Source organism: Amblyomma americanum, chromosome 11, assembly GCF_052857255.1.
Source record: "Amblyomma americanum isolate KBUSLIRL-KWMA chromosome 11, ASM5285725v1, whole genome shotgun sequence".
NCBI classification, from domain to species: Eukaryota; Metazoa; Arthropoda; class Arachnida; order Ixodida; family Ixodidae; genus Amblyomma; species Amblyomma americanum.
This window is the reverse complement of record NC_135507.1, coordinates 5,975,032-5,996,398: the sequence shown is the minus strand read 5'-3', so window position 1 is coordinate 5,996,398 and position 21,367 is coordinate 5,975,032. Positions and strand designations below refer to the sequence as shown.

Sequence of the window (21,367 nt, the reverse complement as noted above, 5' to 3'; positions counted from 1 at the left end):
TATCAGCCAAGTCCATTTGGTTTACTGCACGGGGTGTGAAAGAGAGATCGAGGTGAAATTCAAGGTGGCCTACGTCAGTAGATTACCGCGTTTTAATGAGAAAAAAAAAAGGATATCCTCACTGAAAACAGAACTTGTATAAGGTGAAAAAACGCCCAGGAAATGAAACGCTGTCTTCACATAGGAACTGCGATGACGCCAATACGTTGTTACACACATCTCCGGGGCTGAAGGTGAATGCCATCCAATTTTTTTAGCGACCACGGAGTCTATATATATATATATATATATATATATATATATATATATATATATATATATATATATATATATATATATATATATATATATATATATATATATATATATATATATATATATATATATATATATATATAACAGCTGCGATGTCATCAACAACACGAGTATAAAATGAGTGGCGGGGAACAAAATTATTCCACTTTCAGCCCGACATTTATCGGTATTGAATGCATCTTTTTCTGCCGAAAGCACGTCAAAAGAGCCGCAAAAATCGAAACAGATTTTACAAAGGAAGAAGAATTGAACGGGAAGCGCTCAAACATGCACGCTTGCGATGACAGCGCTGCAAAAGGGAGTGGAATGGGTTCTTGCTCTGGAGATACTACGCGGTGTAGTAGTCACACTCCTCTTTAAGGTCGGCAGCCTGTAGACGAGGAGTGCGGCATATACTCGGAAGTATTGCCACTCTTAGCCGAGCAACAAATTGAAGAGGCCCATCCGTTAATGGCAGTATGGGGCTCTCCTGGATAACAGTGCAGATACAGCCCCACATGGATAGCAAGGACTACCCACGTCGTTAAACGCACGCACTGCATGGATAGCAGGCTAGGTTAGTCAAGCCATCCGGGTGATCAAGGAAGAATAGGAAGACGAAGAAGACGTAATGAACGTAGTAGAAGAATCGCTGGGCGTGCATTTTTCTTTAAGCGATGCTTATTGCCTCAGGGTATTCGTGCAGTATTTGCACTGCTGCGTTTCACGCGTCCACCTGTAAAGTTCGAGCAGAGTTCGTTTTTTTTTTTAGGACACTACAGATCTCCGGAAATCGTTCGAGCCTCTCGCCCTTTTTTGTTCTTTCTACGACTGCGCATAATTACGTGACTATCCCGCTCGCAGTCGCACGCATGGCCAGCAGGGATTATACTGCTCCGCTTAGCGAGCAAACCTAAGTCGCCCAAGGCTATATAACCGCCGGACTCCCCTTCATCATCGCGATCCTCCCCCTTCACACCAGCGCGGTCAAAACAGCCTCGCATGGCCGCCGCTCTGTTTGCTCGCCCCGAAGGTGAACAACGTGCCGTAAAGATAGCGCAGGCAGCGATGAAGGGCCGATTGCGGCAACGAAAATAGAGAGATAAAAGCGGGAACGACTGCGCCGGCAGACTGCAGCGCGTCCCCGCGTTTCCAGGCGACAAACTGTTTTACGCTCCGTCCTTCCTGCGGGCCCCACCTTTTGCAGAGACACGTGACATTAAAGAGACACGGAGAACAGCTAGGCCGCGTTTCTTTTTCTTTTTTCGGTCCCGGCAAATTCCGGTCAATGGGCGTTTCGAGACTCCATTACAACGTTCATTCGGCAGGAAACGATGCTTTCATTTGGGGGTTTTGGAATAGGATGACCCTATCGGTTAGAGGGATGGGGGAACAACGGCGCGCCAGTGCGCAGGCGCAGGCCGTTAACGCCGTTCCGGTTATTGTCCTGAGCATGAGCACTGGCGCCAAGCTGCTTCCCTACTCCCCCAAACCGATAGGGCCACCCTATTCCAAAACTGCCTATTGGTGAGAAATGGAAAGCAAAAACTAAATATATTTTTCTTCCGCCAAAGCAATTAAAATTCGTGACGTTGTCGACGATGTCGAGCGCCTCTGTCCCGTGGGCTTGCGTTGTTTTATTTTCAGATTTTTTTTCGCTCTTCACAGCACGACAAAAGTACGCTCAAGCGGTTGCGAAAAAAATATTACCCTAAACAGGCATGTAATCCTTATTTTTCCTTCTTATGAAACAAAAATAATCTCGCCTGATGTAACTTAAATTTAACTACGGAAGCGGCCTGCTGACGAAACAACTTCACGCATTCCGTTTCTGGCCTTTATTTATTTAAGCTTAAAAACGCTCCATTTTTACGGAACGCAGCGTCTATGTCGAAATTTAGCTTGGCTTATGGCGTTTACTGTCCCGAAGTGACGCAGGATATGAGGGACACCGTAGTGGAGGGCTCCGGAATAATTTCGACCGCCTGGGGTTCTTTAACGTGCACTGACATCGCACAGAACACGAGCCACTAGCATTTCGCCTTCGTCGAAATACGACTTTTAAATTCTTTAAATTCGCCATTTTCGTTTAGATACAATGTTTAATCATGAACTTAAAACATTACCTCACCGGTTTGCTTTTGCGCCACCAATTTTCCAATCGCTGTTTGCTAACTTGTACCGCAGATTCTTCAGGGAGAGTGACTGAGCCTGTATAGACATCCGTATGGAAAATGCCACATTCTAGTATAAGCTGTTCATTGTTTCTACAGATTTACTACCCACTCACTGCACATGTGTCATCTTCCTGGTTGAGTTTCTTTTTTTTTTTTGTAGTTTCGCGTTCTAAAACACCCTCAGAGAGAGAGGGACGCTGCCTATTAAGTTATCGTAGAGGGATTCCTGCCCTGTTTGCCTTTTCCAATTTTTTATACAGTTTTGCAGTCCGCTTGTTTCCCACTGAACTGGCCCAGTTCTTACATTCTGCGTTATTTACCTGTCGTTTAAAGCTCATTAGCTCTCCTTCATTGTGTCCCGGTTACTTACTGGCTAGTCTCCTAGTCATTTTCCGCCACTGTGATTCAACGCTCAATCTGTATAAGTATTTAAATAGCTTAGCTGCCCACCTGTTATCGCCCAATTCCCTCAGGCGTTCGTCATATATTTCACTCTGAGCTTCCCGAGCTTCGAACGATGTCCAGCCCATGCCCCTAGTCCCGACTAAAGTTGTGCCCTAAAGCATTTAACTGCGTTTCCAAAAAAGGTCCTCGCGCCGATAACCATTTCCAAATATCTCTCAGTACTTCATATGTGCTGCACCCCCATAATGATCTATAGGATAGGAATAACTTTATTAAAATGCCGGCAACCGAAGGCTTAACGCGTCGTGACGTTGGCCAAGCGTCGATCCGGGGTTATGCCCTACTCTGCACTACCCTAGTTCGGCCCGTTTGTGGTGGGTCGTGCTGAGGCGATGTCCATACTCTGCCAGTATGGGTATCGCATGGCCTTGTATTGTAAACACCTGACCAGTGAAACCTTTGAAAATCATCAGATCTGACTTAGTAGCGCTATAAGTGAAGCTTTGAGCATCTCATTGGGCTCCACAAGAATGAACCAGAGTCTGTAAATCTTCCTGGGTATCAGCTAATAGTACAATACCGTCCTTCTACATTAAACCGGGCAGCCGCTGCTCTACAACAGTTCCGCCTCATATATACGATAGATTATAAACTAGATTACTTTCTTGTAGACTCCTTTCCCCATTTATCATATCAGTTCCTTATTACAGGCGTAGTTCCCCATTACAGACCCATCTTGTGCATTAAACCTGAAAGAGTGCTATGTAGCTGACGCATCCAACAAAGAAAAAAACAGCCATTTTCCCATTAAAGGAGGGGCGCGATGACGGCACATTAGAACGTCGACTTTCGTAGGACACAAACCAAACCCAACGCAACTGGAGCAACGTGCCACAAGTCTACGACTGCGTCTACTACCAACGAGACTCACGTACTAATACATGCGGGGAAAATGTACGGCTCTTCAGTACTTCACGCAACCTCGTCCGCGTGACAGGAAAAACAACGACAAAAAAAAAGCCACTAAGGAAACGGTCTTTTTTCTCTTTTCCCGCCAGTTTAACGCGAAAACCAGCCTCCGCGCTTCGCAGCTGCGGAAAAAAAAAAAGTGGAAATACCAGGCCAGTCAGCCAGCCATGTGTGGAAGCCACTTTTCCGCCCGTGTACACGCCACGCGTCGTTGTACGTCTAGGCAACGGACTCGGCAAAAATAGTCCGCGGTTCTTCGACACGGCAATGAATGAGAATGGAATCCGATTACGCCAAGTCCCCCTGCCCGACAGACAGAAACGCTTGTCGACGATGTAGTGCCGGTGAATGCGTCGCCGCAGACTGAGCATTTTCGCAACGGAACGCCAGCCGGAGTCCTTGAAGGAGGCCACGTCAGCTACCGCATAGCTCTTGCAAGAATAATCCGGCTTCCTGGTAAAGGCTACGCTTGCCGCGCCAGTGGGTACGCTACAGGCGCGCAAACACGACGCATAGCTGAATGTTTGCGAAAACTATCACGGCGAGGTGTTCTTTCATTTAATGTTTTTCTTTTTCCATGGTTATTCGTAGTCGGAATCCTCTCCCTAAACTTACGCTAGATGACTGTTAATTTTGTGACGCCCTTGAAGTGTACAGTTACCATGAATCGTTTTCTGTAGTTTCAAGTTTGCAATATTTCGTTGGTCCTCGCATTGTTCCTGAGGTTAAACCTTTTTGTTCTTTGTTTTTTTCTGCACACCACTATACATACGCAAGCAAAGTGAGAGAAAAAAAAACCCTGCCAAGGAAAATTGGCACAGCTGCCGGGCAGATTTCATGGTCACTCTTGAAACGGGCGGGTGAGGGGAGGGGGTGCTGTCCCATTTGAACCCTGTATTTCTTACACCTTATTACGTAAAAAAAAATGGGGTTCAGCATGGTCTTCCTATGTGCAAAGTGGCTTGCTAGGGCTAGTTGGTTATGCATTATCCAAAACAGCGCTGGAGGACGCGGACAGAAAGGTGAGAAACACAGCGCGTGCGTCTAACCTTTTTGTCCCTGTCTTCCAGCGCTGTTTTCGATAATTCCTATGTACAATTTCTCGCATGGGGGAGGAGAGGGGGGGAGGGGGGGGGGGGGCTCCCTTCATAAATCCGAAGCTGCACAGCTGTACCCTCGTGGCACGAATGGAATACACGCTCATTGATTAACCCAATTTCCAGCTTAAATTTATCAGCGCGAACGGCAACAGCGTATGCGTTGCTCCTTCAGTGAAGAGCGGGAAATGTAAGGACTATCCGTGTATCTTTCCTCCACGCTGGCAGCCGCCGCGGTGGCTGAGTGGCTACGGCGCTCGGCTACTGGCCCGAAAGACGCGGGTTCGATTCCGGCCGCGGCGGTCGAATTTCGATGGAGGCGAAATTCTAGAAGCCCGTGTACTGTGCGATGTCAGTGCACGTTAAAGAACCCCAGGTGGTCGAAATTTCCGGAGACCTTCACTACGGCGTTCCTCACAGCCTGAGTCGATTTGGGACGTTAAGCCCCCATAAACCAAACCAAGCCTCCACGCTGGCGTAACAACATTCTCTTATTGCGCGCACCGAACAAGAACATCGACACGTGCGTTAGCACACCATCTGTAAACTTACATGAGTGTGAAATTTTGTATCTAGAATTTTAACTCTCTTTTGCGTGCCTGGTGGGGGAAGCGCAGGCGCTTTGGGTTGTCAGTTGTGTGCATATATTGTGTTTTTTTCAAATAAACTTTCAGTTGTTAGTAGCGCTTGTCCTTGTCTTCCTTATCTGTTCTTGTTCCTAGTCGCAGCGCTGGTGAAATTGTGAATATGTACCAACTAGCTCAAACCACCATTTTGCTACCGAAACGATATGTTGCTCGTAACGGCATAATCTGCTTTAGATCGAGAAACGTCATCGTGGTACGCGTTTAGCTCGGCACTGGTTTTGCACAAATACACGTCCAATCGGCCTGGAATGAGTACAGCTGAGATTTGAGCGAGTTTGGTAAGCATTCATGGTGGGGGAAGAGCGCAACAAAGGCGGGACAAAAGCAAGACAAGCGCTTGTCTTGCCTTTGTCCCGCCTTTGTTGCGCTGTTCACCCACCACGACTGGCTTGAATGGCCTGCAAGAGACTCGACACCAAGGGCCGCGCACCGACTCGCGATCAAAAAGAAAAAATTTCCGTCGCGCCGTACACGGACCATTCGCTGCCGGCAAGCGTCGCAGACGGCACGACACACTAAACGACCGCACAGTGAACGCGACTCTGGCAGCGGAACTGCAGCCTGCCGCCAGAACCAGCTGCTGTCGAATGCAATTCGAGGACCGCGCCTCTGTGGAACTGTAGCAACGCGAGAGCACAGGTGTCTCTCTCGCTCTGGCATGCAGACGATGCAACACACGACGCGGCCTTACGGGGCACGGTATGCGCTGCAAGCACTACGTCACCGCACTCGTCGAGGTACGGTCGGCAGCGAACGTTTTCTGGACGTGTGCTTGCTTGGAACAATTTTAACGTGGCGCTGCCTCTTCATAACTGCAGGCATTTAATTGAGGCGACGGTCTTCAGTGACGGCGCCGAACGAAATTACTTCTTCTCACACACCCACGCCCCGTAAACCTTTTGAAGCCGACAGCGCCCTGAACTAGAATGGAACCTAAGAGCGCCAAGCAGAACTGGAACAGATTGGCTTGGGGTTTGGTTTACGCGGGTTTAACGTTCCAAATCGATTCAGGCTATGAGGGACGCCGTAGTGAAAGGCTCCGGATAATTTCGACCACCTGGGGTTCTTTAACGTTGCGCTGCCATCGCACAGTACACGGGCCTCTAGCATTTCGCCTGCATCGAAATGTGACCGCCGCGGCCGGCACCGAACCCGCGTCTTTTGGGTCAGCAGCCGAGCGCCATAACTACTGAGCCTAGAACTGGACCAGAGAATAGCGGTGATTACTAAATGCTCGTAGTACAACACCCTTAGAGCACCGCTTCAAACGTGCACGCAGGTAGTGATGTACTCCTCTGTGAAATTATTGGCCTAACTACGCAAGTAGAACGTCATTTTAATTTCTGTCATACCTTTCCTGTTTTCACGTATATTTTAGGCCCTACACGATGAGATCCGAAGCGTTTTTTTTTTACTTTTTTTTTCTGGGGCAGCGGGGGCGGTTCTTGGTCATCTACCTGCCGCCTCGAATGCGCGACAAACAAGTTGAGAAGATCCGTAGACCATTTGGGTTTTAAAGTACAGTTACAAGAGCACTGCTATTGGCGGAAAACAGCACTATCTCTCGAAAGGTGCAACTATGTCAAACTGTGCAGTTTTCCCAGAATTGACGACGGTGATAACACATGCCCGATACGGCCACGACAAACTGCTTGCGTCATGTGGGTAGGCAAGTAACCGCAGAAGCGCTTGCAGAAAAAAAGCACACTTCCGACTGCATTCAACTGTTGGCCTGATCAGCCAGCCATCCAAATCCACACTAATACATGGAGTTGAACTCTACCGATACGAAATGAGCTGCACTGTTTTGACGCACAATACTACTTTCCTAGTATAAAGCCGTAAGTCGTAGTCGTGCTGCTAACACCGCCTGTTCAGCTAACATTCCATTCCTCCTCAGAGACATGCAATGAACTTTTTATTCGCATATTAAAGGGACACTGAACATCTTGACAAGCTCTAATTTCACCTCGCATGTTATCCTCATTCAGTTTTCATGCAGTGAACTTTGTTAGCCCATATGTCGGACTATGCACTATATTATTTCTTTTATTTTACCTTTTCCCCACCGCTCTCGTTCCCCCTTTATCTCCCAAATTCCCTTCCCCAACGCGAGTAGCGTGCCAGCAATTTTTAAACGCCGGCTACATTCTCTGTTATTTCATTAAAGGGCTTCTCTCTTTCATTCCTCCTCTTACTGGCAACATGCGGCTTCGCTACTTTAATCGCTACTCACGCAACAGCTAAAAACGGTTAAGAGAATCAGTTAAACTCGAAATGAAAATTCCTCCCGCCCACCAAACCCTGCGCCGCATTCCGCACGCTAACCAATAAACAAGGAAGGATTCGTCAGAAAACGCCAGTAACGATGTCGGAATGCGAAGGCGTGTGACATTCCGATTCTGCAAGTCTATTTGCGAAGCGAAATTGCTCTATGTCGGTACGCCCGGCTAAAAACGGCATCTGGAAACGGAGGGGGGGAAAAGCGCCCAACGCGGTGACGTGACTCATTTATCACGAAACCGGCAACGCAATTCGCCGCGCCGACGAACTTCCTCGGTTTTGTTTTCCCATTCAAGCGTGAATCTGCCAGAGGCCGCACCACCGAAGCAGAAGCGAGCGTCTCCAATGAGGCGTCAAGAAGTCGTTGAAACCCATTCGCGTTGCAACTACCGCCACTCCTCCCCGAGAACGAACCCCATCTTCTAGCTTCCCTGTTTTTTTCCGTGGCCCGGGGGGTCGGCCGAAATTGCACGGCACACACACACACAGCACAGCAAGCGACCGCAACGGATGCTGATGGAAATCAGTTTGCCGCGCAAAAACCGGCTGCGACCGGGATCCGCTTGGACCCGAAATTTTCAAATATCAAGGCCGCCGGCCGCGTTGGGGGCATTTCCTGGCGGGCGCTGCGAACTGAGGGCAGCGTCCCTCGTTTAAGTCAAGCGCTACTTGGTGCAAGAGATGGTGGAAGACACATCTATTTCTCCTTTTTTGCTCGTTTAGGGCCAGTCCGAGTATTCGTCCAGAGACGTTGCAAGCTCATTGCATATCAAATTAAAAAGCGAGAAAAGCATCCACTTTAATGACGTCGAGGACCGAGTGGATGTCTCCTGGTCGGCTCCCTCCGGCACGAGAAAATTGCGATTCCGGAATCGGAAACAAGCTAACAGCCAGGCATACATACAATAGAACAAGTCATTACGAGACTAATGACCTGTCTTTTCCGCCTCAAACACTAAATAAATGTCTCCGAGGCGCACTTGTTAGAAAGCTCCTAAAAAGACTCTAGTCTGCCCTCTCCTCAAGTGCAAAATAATGTCTTTGAGGCGCACTTGAAAGGGAGCCTCTTAAATGCGATTTTCCGCCTGGCTGTTTTGTTTTCATAAGCAGTGTTAAACGACACAGTGATTAAACCATGCCCACTTTTCTTTAATAATGACCATGCCACACAATTATGACGGCGGAGTGAGTCACCCGCGGTGGCTCAGTGGTTAGGGCGCTCGACTACTGATCCGGAGTTCCCGGGTTCGAACCCGACCGCGGCGGCTGCGTTTTTATGGAGGAAAAACGCTAAGGCGCCCGTGTGCTGTGCGATGTCAGTGCACGTTAAAGATCCCCAGGTGGTTGAAATTATTCCGGAGCCCTCCACTACGGACCTATTCGTTCCTATCTTCTTTCACTCCCTCCTTTATCCCTTCCCTTACGGCGCGGTTCAGGTGTCCAACGATATATGAGACAGATACTGCGCCATTTCCATTCCACCAAAAACCAATTATTATTATTATTATTATTGAGTCAACACGTGGTATTTTCCCCTCTGACCTGAGCAAGCTCGTAAGCAGCGTTTCGCTGCACACATGGCGGTAGTGCTCAGCGCTGGTATGAACTGGCAATACTGCAAGCGCAATACACTGTTGCAAACCCGCGCCTCAAGGCCGGCAGCGGCGTTTTCCTGTCCAACGTGTTGCGTATTTCACGGTTGTTTCCCGTCTGTTCTTCCGGAATGTTACCCAAAGGAAACTTGGGAAACTGCCTCAACACTCAGAGCTGCAAGCATCGAGCGCTGTCGAGCTACTGCACAAGGCAGTTTCGCAAATGTGTTTCAAGCTCATTCAGAGCTAACCAGTGATTTCGGACATCAGACAAAAAAAAAAGTATCAACGGCGAGTGCCCAAAAACAGTCATCTCGATCTCAAGCCGGGACTCATGCACCTGACTCTGGACTCTGTACGGAAACATTAACTTCGTGATCTTGGTAATTCAAATATAATCGCGCTGAGTACGCGCTTAAGAGTTTCTACGGAAACGCGCAGCCGAGTGAGGCTCACCTGCGTAGAAGGAAGCGAGGTCTGCTCGGCCTCCTGCGGTGCGTGGCCATTGGGCGCTGTTGGCGACGACTTGGCGCCGGTCGGAGTCCGAATGTAGCGCACGTTATCCTGCGTGGATCGGGGCACCAGCTTGTGCTCTGTGTACCAGGCGTCCGTCGCGCTGTCCACCACCAGCAGACGCGTTTCGTCGGGCACGGCCCGGATCCGCTCGACCACTTGCTTGTGGTTCTCGCTGGCGATGTTGACGCCGTTCACCTCGACGATGCGGTCCCCTTCGAGCATGCCGGCAAGCTCGGCCGGGCTACCGCTGTCCACCTTTCCGATGAACTGACCCGGACGCGACTTCTCGGCGTGCAGGTTGAAGCCGTAGCCGTCGAACGTCGGTATCTTGATCAGGTGGCAGAGCCGCGGCGCCGGCGCTTCGGCCGGCAACAGGTCCGGTGTTGTCGACATGCCTCACCTGACCCGTCCACTCGCTGAATACGACTCACCACTACAACAGCCCGCGCTCGTTAGCCGCCGGATATGGCAAGTGCATCGGGAGGTTCCCCGCCGAGCGCAGAGACTGACCTGTCGCGGAACGGAAATGAAACAATAAGCGACGTAAAACGCCGATTCCAACGTACCGCCCTCACCACCGACAAAGACGACGTTGCTCGCAGTTCGCGCTCCTCCGTCAACAGGCGAGCGCGGAAAAGCGTCGCCGGTATCGCCAAGAGAGGAGCAGACGCGAAGGGAAGAGGAGCGGCGGCCCTCTGCCGGAAAATGAAAGCAGCCCTCTGGCGCGCGGAATGCGAAACACACAAACCGGGAAAATAAGGAAGACGCGGCCAAAACGGCCAAAGCGCTCAGGCAAGACAGGTAAGAGTGCCACAACTAAAATGATCTGGTCTAGCGTAGTGACATAACATGAAAATTAAGCATTGAAGCGCTCATAGCTATGGCAGTTACGGAGAGTTTTGCAGTTTTTGTAAGTTCTCATATTAGGTTCGCATACAAACAAAGGTGAGCGATTTACACTCTCATTGTGCAGGTCAAACCTGGTCTGCGACGAGACGCAGACTCCCGTCCTACTGCACCGAACATGTGTGATCTTTGGAGCGCTTAACGCTTAAGTCACAGTTTTCGGGGAATACTGACTGAATGTCTCTAGGGCACAGGTGCCGCGTGACTATGACATTTAAACGCAGCTGCGTGCGGTAAGCATGCCTTTAATTCGCAGCGTGAACAACTTGCTTTGACATGCTGATGCCGTTTCAAAAGCATCGCTGCGCATACTTGCGTCACAAGAGATAAAGACGAACTCTTTCCGGTTAGCGAGTGTTAGCGGTGTAATGCCAGTTTAGGAAAAGCATGACAGCTTTCCGCCTTTACCAGCTGTAGTGTTAATTTTCCTAATTGAGATCTAAAGAAGCCGTGCCATTCTAGATTATACGGGCAGGGGCCTTAATATAAAATGAGCTTAGATGGACAAATTACCAGTAAATGGTGCTTCACCGAGAACGTGGCTGTATGAAGAGGGCAAATGCCAAAACTGCCATCCCTTACAGCCAAGCACACCGCTTTAGGCGCATCTCCTCAAGGAAGCATGACTTCAGATCTAACTGTACAGCTCTAACTATACAGAACTAAAAGCCGCACTGTTGCGACAAGAATACCCTAAAAAATCATTGATGATGCCATAGACATGGCGGCCAGACTGAACAGCGAAGAGATTCTCAGGAGCTCCAGGGCTACCGACCAATCTAGCCGCACGAATATAGTTCTAACACACTCTGCCTCTTTACCAGCTGCCTCGCACATTATAACAAGACACTGTAACATACTCACCCTAAGTGAACACTGCAAATTTACTTTTACGGAGCCACCGTGGGTCGCGTGCCGGCGAAACAGAAACATTCGTGACATTTTAACTTCGTCCAAATTTAGATTTAGCGCGGGCAGCTCATCCTGCAGTAACCCCCGCAGTCAGGTCTGCGCCCAGATGATAGCATCAACCACCGCCTTCAGCACAGCCTTCGACTTTTCCATCAAAGTCAAAGGAAACTTTGATTGTGACAGCTTAAACGTGGTATACTTTGAGTGTTCGACGTTTCAGCTTCAAAATATCGGCCAAACAGCGACGCGCTTCCGAACACGGCTCAATAAGCATGTAGGTGTTTGTAGCGCACACGAAACACGGACGGACAGAAAAGGGAACGAAACACAGCGCTGTGTTTCGTTCCCTTTTCTGTCCGTCCGTGTTTCGTGTGCGCTGCAAACACCTACAGCATGAAAAACCAACTAGCCCAAGAAAAGACGATTCAATAAGCATGGTGCACACGCTAAATATCTTCCCAAACTTCCCTTATCCGGTCATGTTAACATTGCTGGTCACGAATTCAGTAACCTGAAAATAACCATCCTTGAATCAAACTTCCGCACGCATCATGACAGCGAAGTGCGAGAGTCGTATCTCATCTATAGATTCAAAACAGCTTCGGGAAGCTCAGCTGTCTACCTAAAGATTAAAATTCATAATTAAGTTCATAGTTTAGTATACTGAAAACAGGGTATTCACTCTTCTTCATGATCCGCAAGAGTGGAGCAACTCCACAAAGCAGTTTTGTACTTATTTTTCATTTTTTAAATTTCTTCCAAGTTATTTTCACAGTCTTAATTACTTGTTTACTCCTTGCAATTTTGTTTCTATTCTGTCTTTTGGACATCGGATACATTTATTATCATTATTGCCACCTGTCCCGCCACACTTGAGTGAGTCACTGGGTGGTGTTGACGCGCCAGGAAGCAGGGGAACAAACGTGCGGGGTGCAGCCTTTTCCAACAACTATAAATACTCGTATGGAATAATCATGTAGCACTATGAGGAAGACTGGACCTCAGTCAAAACGTCAGTAAACCCTTGTTATGTTTTTAAGCTTGTGTCAGTCTTGTTTATAAATATGTGCGTATGTGTATAGGCATATACATGCACGCACACAAATATACTGTTTACCATGGCAGGTGACAGTTCAATTCATTACTAGTCGCGAGAAGTTGCTTGGGAAGAGCAACCCAGGTCTCACAAGCTCCACCGGTGGCAGCACTTGCCATCGTAGGGCGCATCGCTTAACCGCTGCACCACTGCGCCGGAATGGTGTGAGGACTCCTGGGATCTATGAATGTAAAGTACAGACTGACCAATTCCGCATATGAGGGCATTAGCCCCTCATCTCTATCCGAACAACTTTCATTCATGAACAATTGATCCGAACACCGCACCCAAAGTGAAAACCGAACTGGTAGCTCACGTAATTCGCATTTGGCCTAACTACGCAAATCGACTGTCACTTTTATTTTTTCCCGCTACTGCGTGTGCCTTTGGTGGGTGGAGGCTTCCGGGGTGAGGAGGTGGTGGGTTGGTGGCGGGCGCAGACAACGGGGTTTTGCGAGAATTTGGGCAGTAGTGCTACTACACAAAAAACGACGGCGAAATCAAATTCAAATACTCAATGAGAAGGAGATCAGTGTAAGAGCGAGAGCTAATACTGTCAACTTTGAGTTGTCGCATCAGATCGTATGAGCGCCCGTAGATTTTTTCCTAGGTACATTTTCCCAAGGTGTACTATCCATTTAAATTTTATCTATTTAAATTTTGATGCTGACGTATGAAATTTTTTTTATCTTTGTTGACGGAAGTTGAAAGCCACGAGAAACCACAGCGAACTCATTTTTTGAGCTGCAAAAAGCATGGCCGTCACGGGAAACAGGCTTAGCCTGTAGACTCGCACAGGCATTTGAGCGAGACCATTGATGAACTTCAGTGTAAACCGCCGCTACATGGTATGATATGTTGTGATCGTAAAAAGGACTTGGGACCGCGAATTTGGCCGTCCCTTTAGGGTTGCTCAGTGAGCAGCGGATCACGACTCTGCGGGAACGCGGCCGCCTCGGTCAGGAGTCTCTTGCTCAAGGGCATAACGCCGTTGAGTCACAGCAGCGTGCTTCCGTTCGAGAAGAGGCTATAGCGTGGGTCGCTTTCCCTCCAAAGGCGCCGCTCGAGCATACGTCGTTATGTGTTATCGGAAGGGAAATCTATGCAGCCGATAACAATTACAAACACTGTCTACGCGGGACAAAAGACTACATCTCAGCGGGACAAAAGACTACACCCATGCCAGCGTGGACCGGAAGTGAAGGCATGAGGGCGAGGGCGCATTGAATAAAGCAGTTAGTACTCCAGCTAATAACCAAAGCATAGCGCAAAAAAAATGTTTTCTGTCTGAGGAGAAGTGCGTAATTTTGTTTGTTGGTTGTCTGCCTTTGAAATTTAGGCCAAGAGACAGTAGTAGAGATAATCAATCTGCTACGAATGGATGATTACATTCGCTATGAGGACGCCGTGCTTTAATTTCCCATCGACGGTTTGTTGTCTTTGGAAGCGAGAAACGAAAAACAGCGCAACTTTCAAGACAACAACTAGAGGAAGGGCGAACACCACCCTTATGGTGTTCGGGGTCTTCGACCTTTCTCAGGTCCTTGTCTTGAAAGCTGCTCTGCTTTTCGTTGCCCGATAATCCACTCTAGCTTGTTGACTTTCTCTCCACCGGCTTCCAACTTATCACTTCAAGGAAAGCTAACTTAGCACTTCGCTTAGAGAACTGTAAATCTGACCACGCCTTGAACGCCCTCGCAAGATTAAGATTTCTCTTTATAAAATAGGCCTAAAAGTTGCAATAGAATGAATTTCGATCGGCTGCGAGTCGTTGAATAAGCTACTTATGCGGCATCGTGTAAGACATTTTATCCCTAATTAGAGCATTCATTTGCTTTCAAAGTACGCATATCAAAGAGTCATTCAAGGATCTCGTCGACTTGCGCGAGTACTACTTCGCATGACGTCATAATATCTTGTACTTCACTTCCGTCATGCTGAATTGACTGTGCCGGCCTTAACCCATGCTCCACACTGTTATCCAATCCAACACTACCAATCTAGTCCAAAAAGGCGTCTTGTTTCAAAACGAGTACTACCTGAACACGCCTGGCAAGGTTCTTAGAAATTAGAAAACGTCGATGATGACGCCGCAAGCCACAATACAATGTGGGTGATACAAATGAGGCTGCACTAATGGAGCTTCCCCTCCTCCCTAGCCCGGTACTAAAGCATCAAACTCCACTCTCTGAAACCACATGTCCAGCTTTCTCGGGCAAAAATTTAAAACTGGAAAATTGTAAGACACTGTCATGTAAGTATTGATGATAATGGTCCATTCTTCTGATATGTTGCAGAATCTTTCTTTTAAAATGTTTCCATCGATCACATCGAACAGTTAAGACTGCCATGGAAAAGCAATGGGGTACGCTTTTGACGATAACAAAAACGTGAATAGGAAAATAAATACAAGACTGCCGTCGGGTGATCTGCGGATATATTGATAGTTGCAGTTAAATCTTACATTATAAGAAAAAATTGCCTTCATAAAGGGTTTTCTGCCCAAAAATGCTTTTGTCCAGAATTGCTGGGTATGAAATACGTGATGCACGAAATCGGCCCTTTTAATAATATCCTGATTCATCAGATTCGTCAGTAGATGAAAATTAATGCGTGTTAACATATATACACCCACGTCTCAAGTATCGCCGTCATTCTCAGATTAATATCCATACGTTGTGAGTTCGGTCTCCACTCTTTAGCGGCGTGTTGTCTTTCTCGCATTCTTCTTCAGTTCTGTCTCTCGAGTAGGCCTTGTACTGGAACCTTCATTGCAAGTAAGGTGCCCAATTATTCGACGTTCTACGCTGCATCCATGACTGACGACTTCCTCCGTTTTCTTCTAACATGCAATCAACGTTTCTTTATCTGGAATAGCAATTAACAGGGAGAATAAAAGCAGGCGGAGAAAAAGGCTCATCCGCAGAGGAAGCCAGAGATGCCGTCTTGGCCTATGATTTTAAAGAAGGATGTATTACTCTGCATCTGTGCCCGACACTGTCCTTACGGAGACGGCCATTCATATCGCGCGGAGCACGCCTAGGCAGCGGCTTCCATAACTAAGCGCTCGAGCCACGCGCGCACCGTCCGGCCGTGTACGGCCACTTCCTCTTCGTATAATAATCGCGCCCCGGCAGCCCCTACGAGTTCCTCTTATCATTCTTTTTCCCTCGCCCTCCGCAGCGAGGCATCGAGGCCAAGGCCGTGGCGGCGCAATTTCCGTTCCTTTCCTCCTAGTGTTTTTCTCTTGCATAGCGAACCACCGCTTCTGTTGTCATCGCAAGGGACATGACAACGTATGTACGCTGAGGGGAAAGCCGCACAGCAGCGGCCGCGATGCAAGGAGCCATGCGCGGCTTTAAATGCGGCGCTGACTTCACTCTTCACTGCCGCTGCTGTTGGGAATTCCTCCTCCTCAGCGTGAGGGGGCATGTGCCGTAAGTACTCGCATAAAGGATGCAGTCACTTAAAATCACCAGAGACACTTATGAACTAACGTGTGAGTAATGAGGAAGCACTGACGAATTCCATTCCAATTTCATTCCAATTCCCTTTAAACTCAATTCCAATTCTCATCTTTTCTTTGTAGCTGGTACAGTTGTAATTACTATAGTCGGGTCCAACTCAAGAACGAAGGGGCAGGTGCCCTTCAAAGAAGGCTCTCCACCCGATGGCATCGGCAGATTTTCAAGACGCCGCGGTTAATGCGAATAAGCCATGGTTAATTCCTTTTCATTTGCCACCCTCTGCGATGTGACTCTAGCAGGTCAAAGACAGTTAACCACGATGTCATGAGACTAGATCGACGCCATTGGCTTAAGCGCCTCCTCTGAAGGGCATTTGCCACTTCCTTCTTGAGCTGTACACCCAATACTTCTTAACATATCGTATTGTCCCGCCGTCACACCGCTTCGTTTGGGCCATACACGAGTTTTTCAACGAAGCTGCTTTTTGGTGTGACACTGGGCTTTCGGATCGACGAGCCATCTAACGATTTCGCATTAATAAATACTCTGACTGCATTAAAAGTTAAAATTTTGGAAAATTTGAATGAAACACAGCAAATTTCGTCTCAGCGAAATAGGGGTACAGTCGGGAGCAATGTAAGAGGGAACAGTGTTGTTGCTTAAAAGTGCAAGCTTTCTGGCTATTTGTGCACTAAATTTTAGAATCACTTTTCCATACACGTTAAGTGGAAAGCTAATTAGAAAACAACAAAAAAATTCCTTGTAGCACGTAATTATGGAGTAATCACTACATTAGTGCTCTAACTTTGTTCCCCTTCATATTTCTCCCGACTGTACCTCCTCAAGCGGGACATTTTTTTTTTTTTAACAGAAGACTGCGTCTGTTGCGCGAGAAAATCGGTACACCTGACGTTTACGAGCGAGTTGATTCCGTTACATGTAATCCACGTATACACACCTGCGGGGCTGAAACTCGGCCGTGAAATTAAACAATAGCAAATCTTTTTAAGATTTCCTTCCTCACTCCTTTACACACTTGTGTTCTCTGAACACGCATTGTGTTCGGTGAACATGCTTTCAGTGGACAACAAAATTGAAGTGTTCATGGTGTTCACAACGCTTTGTCTGGCGGTGCTCCCAAAACATGAGTTCTTCACGGTGTTCATAAAGCATTCTTCAGCAGTGTTCACAAAACGTTCACATAACTCCAGCGTCGCTATCTCTTTGTTCAGGGATCACCGTTACAGTGCAGGAGCGTGTGTATATTGACGGCAAAACAGTTTCCTGCTCGTAGACCCAGCTTTTTTAAGACGTGAAGTGCGAGAATACGGGATGTTTCACTTAAAGCTGCGAGCTATCTGAAAAGTACGTTTTCTGTGTCAGAAAAGCGCTTTCTCCGGCATAGCATTGTGAGTGGTGCAGTGCATCAGAATACTGCTAGGACATGTTAACTGGTGGGCTGTTTAGCTAATATTGAATAGGTAACTTTTTTAAGCATTGCTGTTAGGTTGCTCATTATTGAGAGACTTGTAGCACGCCATAAGTCATATCCAGATAAGTCTGATTTTGGAAAATGCCATTGTCGTCGCCGTTGCAGAGCAAGCGATTCTGGGGCAGCACACAGCCGAAACGGAAACCCCGCGGCCAGAAAGAGCATTAGTCACGGCTACGAGCACAAGTCACACATCGGCGCGCCTGTCACGTGCCCTCTGCTCGCGCGTCTCTCCCAGCCGGACGCTGTGACAGGAGCACGTGACACCCGCACCGTTGTGTGTCTAGGCAAGAGCTAGCCACGCCTATGCAACAGGCTATATAGTAAGCCTTTTTTTTTAAGTTGCTGACAGTAACTGGTGAAACACACTGTACAAACCACCTCTTCGTCATGAAGAACCATGCCGGCTAAACAATTTGTTGTTTGTATCCGTGTTCACGGCAGCATTGATTAGGCGACAGAGACGACTGCTCGGCCGCCTAAGTGGCTGTAGTAACTGGACAGCCGAAAAATATATTATGCGTCAGCTGTGACAGCAAGCAGCACTAATATGTACAACGCAGTTGCAAAAAAAAAAATGTAGACTGCAAGATTGTTCAGCAGATAGGGTAATAAATTTTACATCACCACTTGAAACTGTGACAATGTTTATTTCAAGAGATATAGGTATGCTCCTGGCAACCCAGGTAGCACCGAACATTATAATAGTGTTATAAGTATGTTATGCAAGTTGCAGTAATGCTACATGTTACAATTTAATGTTACATTAACGTTAAAAAATAACATATAACGTTGGAAGTTATATAGAAAACGCTATTTTAACGCTCTAAATGAACAATGTTTGAATACAGTCTTCTTAACATTATGGTAATGTTAGAGTCATAAATATAAAACAACATTACAAAATTATTTCGAGCACTGGTGTGCATAATTTTTTCCACTGTATTTACAGTAAAGATGTTTTTCAACTAGCGGCACTTAGCAACCACATCTCATAGATAGCACTCGCCATAGATTGCATCCACAGCGCCATTATTTTGTCAGAAAACTTTGGTTATTACCCATTCGCCACTATCACTCATAGGATATTCCTCAGTAATGGGTATATAAGCTTGACTCCATGATATCCCAGGATATTACACTTATTCTTGAAGATGTGGCGGAGTGCTTAGCTTGAAGCACTCTGGCACGGGTTGGCCCGGTATTGCACAGCCTCCGGGATCGCCCCGGGACAAATATTAGCGCGCGTCTTTTCTTTCTATCTTTGCTCAACTCTCCTACTTTCAGCACGTGGCAGCGATTGTGGCTCGGCTCGAGCCAGTGGGCAGGCCCGTGCACTTTCCTTTTCCTTCTTCCTCTCAGCAACAGCAGGAGCAGCAGCAGCCATGATATCCGTTCGGAGGTGAGTGAATCGTACGAGATGTTGTGCTACATGCATAGTGGAGCTGAAGTCTCGCCCTCGTTGCTGGTTCTTGCAAAGCGTTGTAAGTTGTGTGCCGTCACAACTGGCGGGCCTGCATGCTTGTGCTGGGCTGCTTCAGCATTTTCGAGAATGTTACATTTATGTTGTTTACATGCTTCATTAATGTTGTAGGAAGGTTAATTTAAGGTTTATATGTAACATTACAGAAGCTTTAGAAAAAAAGGGACATTAAGCACATTTAAAAGGCTTTAGAATTAAGCCTCCATCGAAATTCGACCGCCACGACCGGGATCGAACCCGTGCCTTTCGGTCTTTCGGGTCAGCGGGCGAGCGCCATAACCACTGAGCCACCACGGCGGTAGGTGTGGTATGGTATGGCGTGGCGTGGTATGGTATGGTTTTGTGTTTTGTTGTGATGCTGCGTGATGTGTTGTGTCGTGGTATGGTATGGTATACAGTATAATATGGTATGGTATGGTATGGTACATGAGCCTTACCGTCCCAAATATTTGTGCTGTCTGTGAGAGACGCCGTAATGGAGAGCTCGGAATTAATTTCGGCTACCTGGGGTCTTTACTGAGAACTAACATCGCTGTTGCCTCCACCTATGAATTCTTTCGTCTGCTATGCATAGGTAGCTCCAATATATAAGGGAACAACATTTGGGCATTAAATTAATGATTGCTCTGTCATTATTTGTGAAAGCACACTTTTACCTGCTTTTAATTAGTTTTTCTTTTGGCATATAATGTCCGAAAGACAATTCCAGTTTTAGTAAAAAATAACCAAAAATCTGTCTCTGTGCGAATTGGTTGCCCCTTTTTGTAATGCACTTTAAGTAGTAGCAGTGGACCTGTACTATCAGGTAAGAGGTCCCTAGGACACATGAATTACAACCGAAGACTATATAACATTGTTATTAATAAGTCGCGCTAGACCATCCTTGTAGGGATGGATGTCGGACACGCGAGCTTTAATTTGTGGTAGTGAAATCAGGTGTGATCCGGAGATGCCGGGTTGGAACCCGGCCGCGGCGGTCGCGTTTCGATGCAGGCGAAACGGAAAGGCGCCCGTGTGCTGTGCGATGTGAGATCCCCAGTTGGTCGAAATTATTCCCGAGCTCTCAAATGCGGCTCCTCTATCTTCATTCCTTCTCTCACTCCCTCCTTTACCCCTCCCCTTACGGCGCGGTTCGGGTGTCCACCGAGATACATGAGACAGTGCGCCATTTCAGAAAAATCCTCTAAACCAATTTTTCAAATCAGGTCACCCGCCGCGTGTGTGCTTTAATTCCTCTAAAATGAACTAATCACGCGCACAACCTGGACACATTTCTTACTGTGTAAATAGCTTCTACATATTACTTCTCCCCCTGTCCTCTATTCCTGTCCCCTCACCTCTTTCATTTCATTTCTCCATTCTGCCTGCTGTCCTTTATTTCCGCTGCCCCAGCTCAGGTGCTTCAGTATCGATGGCAGATGCCGGGGCTAGCAAAAATCTTTTCCTTCCTTTTTACTATTATTTTTAATAAAACCACTACCACCACCAGCCGCCGCGGTGGCTCAGTGGTTTGGGGGCTCGGCTACTGATCCGGAGTTCCCGGGTTCAAACACGACCGCGGCGGCTGCTTTTTTATGGAGGCAAAACGCCAAGGCGCCCGTGTGCTGTGTGATGTCAGTGCATGTTAAAGATCCCCAGGCGGTCGAGATTATTCCGAAGCCCTCTACTACGGCACCTCTTTCTTCCTTTCTTCTTTCACTCCCTCGTTTGTCCCTTCCCTTACGGCGCGGTTCAGGTGTCCAACGGTATGTGAGACAGATACTCCGCCATTTCCTTTCCCCCAAAACCACCAGTTTATTATTATTATTATTATTATTATTATTATTATTATTATTATTATTATTATTATTATTATTATTATTATTATTATTATTATTATTATTATTATTATTATTATTATTAAATCAGGTCACTGCTGAAAAACCTGACACCTATTCTCCGAAATCGCTTTTCCCGCGTCCTGTAGGGTTTTGTCCACGATAGTGTATCTATAATGTGTTTACCGGCCCAGTATGGCTATGCTATCGTAAG

The 21,367-nt window shown here is 47.3% G+C and overlaps 1 protein-coding gene across 1 annotated transcript in view; it reads right to left on the bottom strand.

The window, feature by feature from the left end:
• The window catches only part of LOC144109518 (Na(+)/H(+) exchange regulatory cofactor NHE-RF1-like), a 58,996-nt gene extending 48,351 nt beyond the window's left edge, over nucleotides 1–10,645 (bottom strand). Inside the window, exon 1 of the mRNA XM_077642342.1 lies at nucleotides 9,921–10,645. Within this exon, the coding sequence (XP_077498468.1) occupies nucleotides 9,921–10,373 (453 nt within the window). The 5' untranslated portion in view covers nucleotides 10,374–10,645. The remainder of the gene's footprint in view (nucleotides 1–9,920) is intronic.
• Between the last annotated feature and the right edge of the window lie 10,722 nt (nucleotides 10,646–21,367).